Source organism: Podarcis erhardii (assembly GCF_964252035.2).
Source record: "Podarcis erhardii genome assembly, chromosome: 2".
Taxonomy (NCBI): Eukaryota; Metazoa; Chordata; class Lepidosauria; order Squamata; family Lacertidae; genus Podarcis; species Podarcis erhardii.
The window spans coordinates 105,962,842-105,975,370 of NC_138498.1; the positions used below are offsets into that span (position 1 = coordinate 105,962,842).

At 43.8% G+C, this 12,529-nt stretch overlaps 1 protein-coding gene across 6 annotated transcripts in view; it reads right to left on the reverse strand.

Annotated features, from left to right (window-relative positions):
• The window catches only part of PXK (PX domain containing serine/threonine kinase like), a 50,794-nt gene that overhangs the window by 13,417 nt on the left and 24,848 nt on the right, over positions 1 to 12,529 (reverse strand). For all 6 annotated transcript variants that reach the window (XM_081853121.1, XM_081853122.1, XM_081853119.1 and 3 more), the window contains exons 5-15: positions 10,007 to 10,084; positions 8,556 to 8,629; positions 8,357 to 8,431; positions 6,436 to 6,540; positions 5,640 to 5,741; positions 3,759 to 3,920; positions 2,342 to 2,459; positions 2,142 to 2,220; positions 936 to 984; positions 642 to 719; positions 347 to 433 (exon numbers count right to left, since the gene is read on the reverse strand). In XM_081853121.1, coding sequence (XP_081709247.1) covers positions 347 to 433; positions 642 to 719; positions 936 to 984; positions 2,142 to 2,220; positions 2,342 to 2,459; positions 3,759 to 3,920; positions 5,640 to 5,741; positions 6,436 to 6,540; positions 8,357 to 8,431; positions 8,556 to 8,629; positions 10,007 to 10,084 — 1,007 coding nt within the window. The remainder of the gene's footprint in view (positions 1 to 346; positions 434 to 641; positions 720 to 935; positions 985 to 2,141; positions 2,221 to 2,341; positions 2,460 to 3,758; positions 3,921 to 5,639; positions 5,742 to 6,435; positions 6,541 to 8,356; positions 8,432 to 8,555; positions 8,630 to 10,006; positions 10,085 to 12,529) is intronic.

Here is a 12,529-nt window from a genome sequence, read left to right on the forward strand (position 1 = left end):
TTATTCTAGCTCTAGCTTCTCTCACAGAGTTGTTGCAAGTACAGAAATGGAATGATCCCAAGACACTATCTTCTTAGGCAGAAGAGAGATATATAAATGAGATAAACAACAATGTGCTAGGCAGCTATCCTTGCCTGTTTTAAAATGTTATTAATAAATTACAACTATTTTCCCATTATATTTATTAATAAAGTTTTTAAACAGGGATGAATCGCTGCCTAACATATTGCTGCTGCTTTCATTTGTATCCTGTTATATACAGTTTGAAATGGGATGATGGCGTATACACTATTTTCCCATTCTGAGAGAACTATTATTATTAATCTTAGATCCCAGTGCTGCTTACTTTTCGTGCTAAGATCTTCCTCTTTTTTTTCTCTTCCTCTGAACCATAATGAGATTGGGCTCTCGTCAGTCTTCTGTGCTGATGAATCTTTTAACGGAAGAAGAAAAGGACTTAGGGGGCAAAGAGGATTACAAATGTTTACCAATTCAAAAACCATTTCCCCATTAGATGTTGTTGTAATAGTTCTCTCTGCTTTATATGCATTATAAAATGAAATAATTATAAAAATATCAACCCAAAATAATAATTTGTCTGAGAAACCATCAGCACTAATGGAAAGAGGTTCAAAACTTACCTGTTTCTGTTCTTCTACTAGTCTTTTCTCTATGCATTCTTTGGCAATCTTCAATGCTTCTTTTAACTTAGTGGGGATCTGATAAGCGAAAAGAAAAAGGTCCACAGATTGGTGACAGAGACTAATATTTATAACATGTCATTCATGCAGATATTCTCTAAAAGTCTGTTGGGCTTAGGGGGAGTGGGGGCCAGGGGGAGGTAGCAATGTGTCAAGGACTGAAAAGTTGGGAAGGGACAGCTAGATAAAATATACTATTAAAAGCAAATTGCCATCAATGTAATTCAACTGTACCTTAAACTGTGTTTTTTCTGAATTTGTTAAAAGGACATCACTGAATAACCTGAAATAAAAAAACAAACAGATAATGCACATTCAAAAGCCAGCCAGCCAGCACCATCCTACCTAACTGCTGGGTTGTTGTTTTTTAATTTTGCACTTGGACTAATAGGAACTGCAGCTAATTGGATTAAGCTCCATATGGCAAGGTAGATATGGGTGAAGCAGCTCCTTTCAACTCAAGTCTCCAGCAGCTTAGTGGAAACTAGTACAAATAGGTAAGGAGCTGCTTTGCAAAAATAGCTTGCCGTGCAATGACTAAACCAGGAGACAGCAATTCCAAGGAGCCAGACTTAGCTGCGACCCAGTGTTGCTCAGAAATTCTAAGAAATGGGGGGGGGGAAATAGTGCAGTTTTTAAAATAGTGGTCAAAACCAGTGCCATTTCAAAAGGTTCAGTCCACCACCCTGACTCAAAAAGGCACCAACTGTATCCAGATAGACAAAAACCTGCTCTGTGCATAGCTGTCAACTTACAGATTTGAAAATAAGGGACCAGAAGCCTCAAAAATAAGGGATCAGCAGCCAAAATAAGGGATTTTCCGGGCACAGGTATGTTCAACTTCTGAGCCCCTCTGAGCCAAAGGCAGAAAGCCCAGCCAGCAGCCAAACGAAGCCTCAAGCGGTGGTTCCCACAGCGCAGCAACCCGGCAAAGGGGATGCAGCAAGGAAAACCACCGTCACCTCTCCGCTGGGAAGCGCTGAGCAAAGGCGAGTCCCCAGGCAACATGGCCGATTTGATCGGCACAAGGCATGCAAGCTCCACCCCCCAGGCGTTCTTAGACTCCTTATTGGGTGAGCAACGCAGCCAAGCAACACAGTTGGAGCCTCCCTCCTCCCTGGCCGGCAGGGAGGGAGGGAGAGGAGCTGCTTCCTTTGAAACCCGGGAAATTTAAGGGACATCATCAATAGGGGACAGCAGCAGGACACAGAGCTGGGATAAGGGACTTTCCCGCCAAATAAGGGACAGTTGACAGCTATGGCTCTGTGATCCCAGGAACTACCACACAAAATGTGGTGATGGCATCCGAATGCACAGCGAACAAAGCAACTTTCAAAACTATACAGCGGATGTTCAAACATGTGGTTCCATGACCAAGTGAGTCACTCGAAGCCAGTTAGGAGTGACTAGCCTGTACAGGGTGAACAAATAGGGACTTACGGCATTTGTAAGAGCCGGGAGACTGTAGGCATGCCGTTCTTCATGGCTTCGGGAGAAAGAATGGATTCCAGTACAGTTACTGAAGGGGTGAGAAATACAGAAGTTAAGTTGAAGGTGAGAAATGTAGAAGAAATGCAAACAATCAGAGTTTCCGTTTGAACTAGGCCGAAATGTTGCTTTGAGCAGCAACCTGCACTCACCTACAGATGTGGATGGTGCAGGGGGGAAGCTGTCCACTGGAACAGAGTCTGGGGGTCTCCCATAGGTCATTTCGTACAGTAAGTGACCAAAGCAATGCACATCAACACTTTCTAAAGTCTGCGAAAAGAAATGGGAGGGAGAGACAGCTTGCTTAAAATATCACGTGATTATCACATGAACCCTACTCTCCACTGGCATCAGCGATCCTGCGCTTGTAACGAATGTTTACTTCCTGCCGTGTACTTGCTGCAAAATAAATAACCACCAACGGCAAGCATGAATTACATGAATTAAGGTTACATTCCTATACACACTTACCTGGGAGTCTGTCCCATTGAACTCAACAGGACTTAGTTCTGAGCAGGCATGGGTTAAGATCGAGCCACAGGAGGATTAGCAAGGGAACTGTTTAGGGAACTGATTTGGGACAGACACAAAACGGCCTCTCTGCTGACTGGTTATATTGCAAGTTCATGTCTCAAGCAAACTCAAAACAACTAGGTAACAATTTTTGAAAGCAGTAAGATCCAACTTGTTCCACAAGGTATTTTTCAGGACTACCAATATGGCAGAGATCCCATCGGATAAGTGATGTTAAGTTTGACATTATAATAGAGAGGGGAGCTTTTCCAAGTGATAAAACAAGACCCAACCCCCTCCAGGATAATCCATTGGTACTCTACTCACAAGTTTACAGCACCAGCACTACAATACAGTCATACCTTGGTTTTCAAATGCCTTGGTACATGAACGTTTTGGCTCCCAAACAATCAAAAACTGGAAGTGATTGTTCCAGTTTCTGAATCTTTTCTGGAACCCGAACATCCAACGTGACTTCCGCGACTTCTGATTGGCTGCAGGAGCTTCCTGCAGCCAATCGGAAGCAGCGCCTTGGTTTCCGAACGATTTGGAAGTCAAACGGATTTCCGGAACGGATTCCATTCAACTTCCAAGGTACCACTGTATGTGGTATTCACAAATGCCCTTCTTTGGTGAAAAGACACTGTAGCAAAGGAGTAGCAACTGTACATTCATTGTGCAATATAATATTTAGCTGAAAAAAGCCAACTACGTACTGCCAAGGTTTCAGCATTTCAGAGTTGGCTTATCGTTCTCCCTTTCCCTCTAGGAAAACAAAACCGGAACAAGTCAGGGGTTTCTCCCTTCTGGTTTTTGGTGCCACCCTCCATTTCTCCTCCTCTTTCTTCCCAGAAAAAAAGTGCTAACTAGCTCTTGTAACAAAACAAAACAAAAAACAACACATATTGCTGTGTTTCCAAACATCCTTTAAACATCTTTCTATTAAGCTTCTCTCGTAGCATTACTGAAAAGCTTTTCTTTTTAAATAAAACAACTATTGCAACGTATGACATCTATAACGGATTCCCACACACAAAGATGCTTGCCTCGACGTACATTAATTTTGCGGAACTGTGTGAAGTAGGACCGGTAGAAGGAGGGGAGCCCCAGCAGCGAATTCTCCAGATCCAGTAACCTGCATGTGTCCCCGTCCATCATGACATTGGAAGCATGGAGGTGGCCGTACGGAAATCCTTTTTCGTGCAAGAACTTTAAGACCTGGGAGACCAAGCACACAGATGTTTCAGTTTGAGGAAATTAATTCCCTTGGCAAGATCTATTAAACGCCTGTCCAATGATGTATCCCACACCCTCCCACACATCCCAAAGGGCATTAATTGGGGGCTTTCGTTCTGTGATGGGTACAAGCCCTATTCACACTTCCCCTGCCTTTGATGCTTCTGTTATTACTATCCAATAGCCCTTCCTCTCCCCTTTCAGATGCTACAGATTTGCTTAAATGCCTTCCCACCCTTCTCAAGCCACCTCGAACTCACAAGGTGCACATCTGCATTTTGTGGGATGTGATCCACGGGGAGCAGTCAAGTACAACATTCCTTGTAATGCTAGAGTGGACATGCAAGGATATAATCGGTCCAGCCAGTCGAAATTCCTGTTCCTCCTGGCCTGGAGCATCCTTCCTCTTGCATGTGACCAGAGGTGGGCGTGACCCTACCTGTCCAGGTAACAAAAGGAAGAGTCACGCAGCTCCCACCCCCCTTTTTTCTCTTTCTCCATTTGTCTGCTTCCAGCTAGGACTGCTCTGTTGGCTTGCAGCCAGTGTGCCGTGAATGATGGTCAGAGGAGGAGTTTGGATTTGATATCCCGCTTTATCACTACCCGAAGGAGTCTCAAAGCGGCTAACCATCTCCTTTCCCTTCCTCCCCCACAACAAACACTCTGTGAGGTGAGTGGGGCTGAGAGACTTCAGAGAAGTGTGACTGGCCCAAGGTCACCCAGCAGCTGCATGTGGAAGAGCAGAGACGCGAACCCAGTTCCCCAGATTACGAGTCTATCGCTCTTAACCACTACACCACACTGGCCCTCTGGCCCTCTTTCCTTCCTTCCCTCCTCTGATGCCCTCTTGCGTCTCTGCCTCCCCAAGGCTTCCATAGCTGTTTGTTGCAGCTGCCCTGGCTATAAGCTCCTCAGGTGAATGGTACCTCTGGGGCTGGCCAGGGGGTGCTGGTTGCCAGGAACTGAGATGGCCTTGGAGTAAGCAAGCAAGTGGATGAGGGAGCACAGCTAGCCAGTCTGCCAACCCTTGCCATTGGGAATGGACCGACAAGTCCCAGGCCCCTGTGGGGCAGTGTGAGGAGGCACCTCTCTTTGGGTTGGGGGCAGGGCAGCTCAGTGACATGGGGTGGTAGCAGCAGCTGCCCGGAGGACTCCCAAGGAGAGGAGGCTGAGGGAACACCCCACAAGGGAGGGTGTTTGAAAGAGGGTGAGAGGCTGCCAGCTCTGCAGGCAAGGGGTGACATAACTGGGCTCCTGGATGAGACCCACAGGGTGACACAGAAAGAATGTAGTTGGTCAAGGGAGTCGTGGACTCAAAACAGTCGAAAGCCGTTGATCTTAGGCATGTATTGAGGGACTGCTTCTTTCAAAACAGATTGGCTTCCACATGGCAAAAAGTAGGTCTCTTTCCCAGGTAAGGTGTGCTTTGCACCTGCACCCCAGGAACATTTTACAGGAACAAAATGCAAGCAAGGCTAGAGTCGCCTCTACCTGCATGCATACAGTCATACCTCATCCATTTTCCTCTGGAAAATTCATTCGGATTTTGCATTCCAATGTGGCACTTCTAGCACACATGGAAAAACATTAACAGCTGATTTGGGTTTCAGATACACTTTTTGTTACTGTTTAGAACTTCAAGTGGATTGCCTGCCTTAACAGCAAATCTATTTTAGACAATAAAAAAAAAAAATCCTATACCTCTAGAATTTGTCTGCCGAACGTTTTAATTTGCTGAAGTTCAAGACCCTGAATTTTCTTCGGGTTGCAGTACTTCTTCAGAAATGGATCTTTTGGCTTCGCCTGTAATAAGCGTAACAGCAATTTTGTTTTTAATCTCAAACATCACAGAAGTTATCACATCAGCGCAAGGCATTTCAATTCTTTAAAAGTTCCCCCCCCCTTGCGTGCACTAAGAAAATATTAGGGCAGGTCCCTGATTAAAGAAATCTTTAGGCAATTAATCACATGAGCTGCAGTCTAAGGGTTGTGTCCAATGATAGTCCTGCTAAGAGTAGACCTAATGAAATTAATAGACAACTTAGATGCATCATTTCAATTGATCCACTCTCGAGTAGAACTTGAGTTGGATACAATCCTAAGTAATTACATTTGCATGTGAGTAAAACAATAGTTCTGAAGCAAGGCATCGTTTTCCTTGATTTTAGATGCAGGTCTTGTAGCAGGCAACATCTTAGAAGAGGAACACCCCACCCCTCTTGTGTGTGAGCAAGAGAATTCAAAAATGCCGAAAATGCCTCTTAGCTTGGTGCTTGGCACTTATAAGAAATTTGTTTAAAAAAATATCTACACCATACTATGTTGTAAAAATCTGCTGTCCAGTTACTAGGGATATATATATATAGCATGCAAGCAAAATGGTTCTTTAGATTTATTCAATGTTGCAGACCTAAAAAATACGCTCTGCAAATACATCAAGTCCACGTTACTTATGTACTTTGAAAACATTACGCCTCGAGAGCATACTTAACCCTACCTTATATATCAGGTCTTTGAGTGTTCCTTTTTCGCTGAAGGGTCTTATTACCAGTGCAGAAGATTCATTGGCCATAGCAAAAGTGACTTTGTAAATATAGGGATGCTGTTTTTTAAAAAAGGGAGAGAACACATTTAAGTTTTCTAACGTTCTGATCCTAAGTCCCACCAAGTTCAATGTGCAAGTACAGTCTTCACAGTGATCTAAACCAGTGATGGGGAGTATGGAGTCCTTTCAACCTCATGGTTAAGAACATCTGGAAGGCACCAAGTTAGGGGAAGGGATGATTAAGATGACAGTCCGAATGGGGCTTTACTGAGCCAGTCTGTTGCTCGATAAAACACCCCTGATTTTGTTGAACATTCATTGTACCAAACACAACTCACTCTTTCACATGACCAAGTTCCAGGCACATTCTGCACACGGTAAGTTAAGAAGATTGTTGCATGATCAGTTCCCCCCCCAGTATGCAGCAACCACCAAAGCCTGCTCAAAAGAGTGAGAGATGTCCTGGCAAAAACACTGCTGTGCGTTCTAGAGAAATTTGTGCACGGCCAATTGCTCACATTTAAAGGATTAACGTTTCCCAGCAGAGACCTTTACTTTTGTTTAAATTTTGAACATGACAATCAGGTTTTTTGTGGCAACTCTGAAATGTGTTTGCTTACAGGGATAAACCAAACAACACCCTCAGGAGCTTCTATTGCATTGTAAATAAGTACCTAAAGTGATAAAAGAGAAGGGCATACAGTGGTACCTCGGGTTACATACGATTCAGGTTACATACGCTTCAGGTTACAGACTCCGCTAACCCAGAAATAGTGCTTCAGGTTAAGAACTTTGCTTCAGGATGAGAACAGAAATCGTGCTCCAGTGGCGCAGCGGCAGCAGGAGGCCCCATTAGCTAAAGTGGTGCTTCAGGTTAAGAACGGTTTCAGGTTAAGAACGGAACTCCGGAACGAATTAAGTATGTAACCAGAGGTACCACTGTACAAGGTTACTATTGCACATGGTGTCTGGGATAAAACCATGACGGTAGTTCATTTGTTTGCACAAATTAGCTCACAAATAAACTTGTTTTGTTCCTGTAGAGCTTATGGTTGCACACCTCATTTTACCCAATCCACACAGTTAAAATCCCCATTAACACAGTGGGGCTTGCTTTTGAATAAGCATGCACAAGTCTTCAATGCAGCTTTCTTTAATGGCTACTAGCCCAGATGGCTATGTTTCACCTTAACTGCTGAAAGGCAGAATTGCCAGTTGCTGGGGATCCCAAACTGGGAGAGCAATGAACTTTTACTGCCTCCCCCTTCCTCCCCTCTCTCTTCCGACTTCTCTTTTCCCTCAGCCCCTTACTGCCTATAACAGAAATGTCTGGCTCTCTGAATATGACGGAGCTTACGACTTGAAAACAGGGACTCTGTATGTTCAACTGCAAGCTTCCTCAACCTCAGCCCTCCAGGTGTTTTTTGGCCTACAACTCCCATGATCCCTAGCTAGCAGGACCAGTGGTCAAGGATGATGGGAACTGTAGTCTCAAAACATCTGGAGGGCCGAGGTGGAGGATGCCTGTTCTACTGTTACCCAAAAAAATATTGCAGTAAAAACGTATTTAAAAAAACAAAACACAAGGGAAAAAACCTGCAATAAAATGTATTTCTTTTATTTACTTAACAAAAAGAGAACGCTCAAAATAAACTCCTAACCGGCTGTGACAGGGAGATTCACAGCTAATGAAAACTGCTTTAAATGCCCATCCAGTTTAAGAACGATGCATGGGTGGTAGGTAGCCCAAGGGCAAGGATTTGAAATCAAGATGAGATACGGTCACCTCTGTGCACTACTGACTTTTGTGAAGTTTTGTGTTCGACCAAGGAAAGTATGTGGATTAAAAGTAACAATTAAAGAAACTACTCACAGAACAAGAAGAAAGAAGTTTCACAGCGCACTGAAGATCTTTGTCAGACAGATACTTGTCAGGGCCCAGGTCAGCCTGGAAATACAATGACTACGTTACTCAAAATGACAAAAAACAAACAAAACACCACACGCTGATTAAAAGAACAGGCACACGCTGTAATCGAAGCACCACAATGGCTCCCAAAAGTGAAACTTGCCCAGCTCAACGCTAGCCGCTCCTTTGGTTGATTTTTAATCTTCATTAAGAAATATTTCTTCCGTATCCTCCACCCTAAAAAAAGAAAACAGCCACGTGATTACCAATAGTTTGATTGAAGTTGCCAAATCAGGGTTTTCATTTTCTACACAAGCCACGTTCAGATAAGCAGATTGGCCAGGCGTGCACCCAACATGACCCCAATTCTCCTGCAGCAATTCTGTGTTTTCTATAAACACCAATTAGTTTGGAAAGTCTGTTCCAATACGACCTCATTGTTTCACTGTCTCAAATAAAAAGGAAAGGGACTTTTCACTATCAACTGTACAAATGCACTATTGCATTAAATTGTGGGGGGGGGGGTACTTAAAAATTAACATTTTGATTAACTTGTGTTACAGGCTGATTCATGATCGTTCTCCCCAGTGCTTTTTTCTGGGGGGGGGGCGCAGGGGTACGCATACCCCTAAACATTTTGTGAATCTTTGTGCTTTTGCCCATTTACTATATTTATTTTTCCCGATTTGAAAAAAATGGTGATTTTCTTGAGTCAAAATGAGAGTACCGCTAAACATTTTTTTAAGGAAAAAAAAAGGCACTGGTTCTCTCTAAATAGTCTGAAGTGGGACAGGCCTATGTATAAACTCACTTCCACCTCTCAAAAGCCACTTGTGGAAACTATCTTTCAAGCCTTACTTTCTTCGTTTACAACAGAAAACGCAAAGAATCAGAAGTTTACATGAAACAAACTTTCTAATTCATTTTCAAATTTTAAATGTTAATATAGAGGTGTGTGCATGGAATGTGCATTTGAATAAAATTTAAGCATAACGGGGGGGGGGGGGGATCTGTCTCTTGAAAAGGGCCTCAAACTGTTCTGACACACAGCGGTAAACGTCTGGTAAACAGGGGGAACCAATCCAGAAACACATCAGGGTCCACAGTTTGATCATCATCACCAACTTAATACACAATTATTAAACGGTCTAGGCTTAATGGTCAAGGTGACATGGCACATGAAAAGGGCCTAGATTCAGACTCTGCCATTACCACTTAGAAGGCTGGAAAAAGCTTTTACGGAAGGCTAAACTAGAGGAGGACTAAATTAGCAACTGCATGATTATTATTTTTTAAGTAAACAGAAGGCCTGGAGGGGGGCAATCTGGATCAAGACTAGGAGGGAAGGGTAGAGGAATTTAACCCTGCCCTCTGCCCCTTGTTTACATTGCAAAGAATGCTTCTACTAGAGCAATCAGATCACAGCAGAGAACAAAATCCCTCTGTGAGCCTGATATTTCCATGAAGGTATCATGTCGAGTTTTGGCCCTTAAACCTTGGGATGGGATGTTGCTGCAGCTATGCAGAGGACACTGAATTGGGTTGGATAAGCCGACAGCACATTTCTATGGTTTGTGGTGCAATCGCTTTTCCTAGCGAACAAAAAACTCTTACCGATATCCTTTAGCGGTTCCACCACTTCCCACTTTGGCTCTGACCGAAAGAACATCGAAACGTGCTGTAAGGCAATCTCTGCAAAGAGAATTTTGGGTAGCCGTTAGGTACACATATTAACAAGTGTCAGTGGTGAAGCTGTTACCTTATAACATTTCGCACAAGAGAAGGTGTCTCCTCAGAAGGTTCTTTCCCACTCTAGTTCAACTTAAATACACACACTTCCTGGGATTTTATTTAAAACCAGAGTACTGTACTAGGCACCACAGGGACGCGGGCGGTGCTGTGGGTAAAACCTCAGCACCTAGGACTTGCCGATCGCATGGTCGGTGGTTCGAATCCCCGTGGCGGGGTGAGCTCCCGTCGTTCGGTCCCAGCTCCTGCCCACCTAGCAGTCCGAAAGCACCCTTAAGTGCAAGTAGATAAATAGGTACCGCTTTATAGCGGGAAGGTAAACGGCGTTTCCATGTGCTGCTCTGGTGCCGGTTCGCCAGAGCAGCTTCGTCACGCTGGCCACGTGACTTGGAAGTGTCTTCGGACAGCGCTGGCTCCCGGCCTCTAGAGTGAGATGAGCGCACAACCCTAGAGTCTGTCAAGACTGGCCCGTACGGGCAGGGGTACCTTTACCTTTACCTTACTAGGCACCACAAAGTAAATATTTTATATGGGTATAACAGGTGACAACCCCACCACCAAAAAGAGGCTATTGGTAGGCTTCTGTGAGGGCAAAACTCAGCAAAGACTAAAACACTCTATTTAAGAAGAGGAGTCCCTAGATCAGGGGTGAGGAACCTGTGGTCCTCTAGCTATTGCTGGACTACAACTCCCATCAGTCCCAGAGAGAATGGATGATTGACAGGGATGGTAGGAGCTGGAGTTCAATAATATCTGGAGACTCACAGGTTCCCCATTCCTGCCCTAGATAAAATAATTTTTCTCTCAAGGTAGCCTGGTGTTGAAATCAGGAACGGCAATCCTAATTGTCAACATCTAACAACCCTGGTAGCTTTCCGTGTGAGGCCCTTTCAGAGGTCCAGAGAGGCCTAGGTCATATCAGGCTTTTGAGGTCCTTAGCCACAACAACAACAACAACAAAATGACACATGGAAATAAAACAAGACACCAAAATATTCTGCCACTAGAACAGATAGATTTTAAATATTCATAAATGTTAATAAAACCTTTTTCAAGTAACAACAACAAAAAAGTTTTTTACCATGTCACATCTATTTTTGCTCAAATTTGCAGGTCTAAGCAATGTGTGTGTCTGATGCTCACAAAAACAAGTTGTGAAACTTATCAAATGCCCCAAAGTTAACAGGTTTCTAAATCTGAGGCTCTGGCCAAATAACCCTACCCTTCTTGACTGGCCCTTGTCTGAGTTGGTGGGTGAGGGGCCCACTGGAAAAAGGACACAAGCATCTGTATAATGTGTGAAATCAGATGTGCTGGATAAAAAAAAATATTTGACTTCTGAAGTAAGAGTCAACCAAGGATGCTGTAATCTCTTTAGAAGTCTCTCTTATGTACCAGGACACTGTTAAGCCTACAAAAAGGATATTCTCTGTCATTTGTCAGGAATATTTGCTATTCTTTACATTTCCTTTCGTGCGCGCGCGCACACACACACACACACACACACACACACAAAATGGCCATGTGCCTAGTTTACAGTTTTCTATGAAGACAAATATTCTGTGAATCAGCACGGAAGGTTGCATCACAGTAGGCAGCGAGAAGCCGAGGAAATCAAAAGTTAAAAACAACATTCCATTCTCACGTTGCCCCACTGTGCTCAGGTGTTTCATCTCTAAGGATGAAAGAGGTGCGCAGTGGGAGATGAGGCCTTGAGCTGTGAAATGTTTAAGCAGAACAGCCTAACAAGAACACGGCAGCTACTGCATCAGGCATTTCCATGAGCTGGTGGGCTGAAGAAAGAACAGGACGCTTTTCAGTTCCTTAGTTTAGATTTGAAATGTATGGGGGCCTCTTGCTGTAGTCCTAATATTCCCTCAGATTAATAAGGTGGGGAAAGCTGTGAAAGTCTGGCTAATTAATCATGAAATGCAAAATACTACCCATACCCAAAGCCTGCTTGCACCCACAGAAGATGAGCAAATCTTGGGCAGAAGAGTTGCAGAGGCAGGACTCCCAATAACACTTAGAACACAATTTGATGAAGTTTCTCAATGTTGCAGAAGGCCCTTGCCGCTGAAGAAAACAATGTCCTGGTTCACATATCATTATGATAAACCATGGTTCATGTTGTCCAAACCAGGGTTCATAGTTTATTCCTCTCCTACCAAACCACAGGCAGTAGCCAAACCGATGACACAAGAAGCCAAAAGCTGTGGTTTTGAATCTGCTTTAGATGAACAGCCACTTGTTGGGTCATCCATACATGGAACAACTGTGGTAAATATGTTCTCAAGTTGGCGGAAATAAGCCAACTTCAAATCATAGTATATATGCAGCAGTATTATCATCCTCCTCATCTCTTTTTTGATGCAAATGGTTGATCTG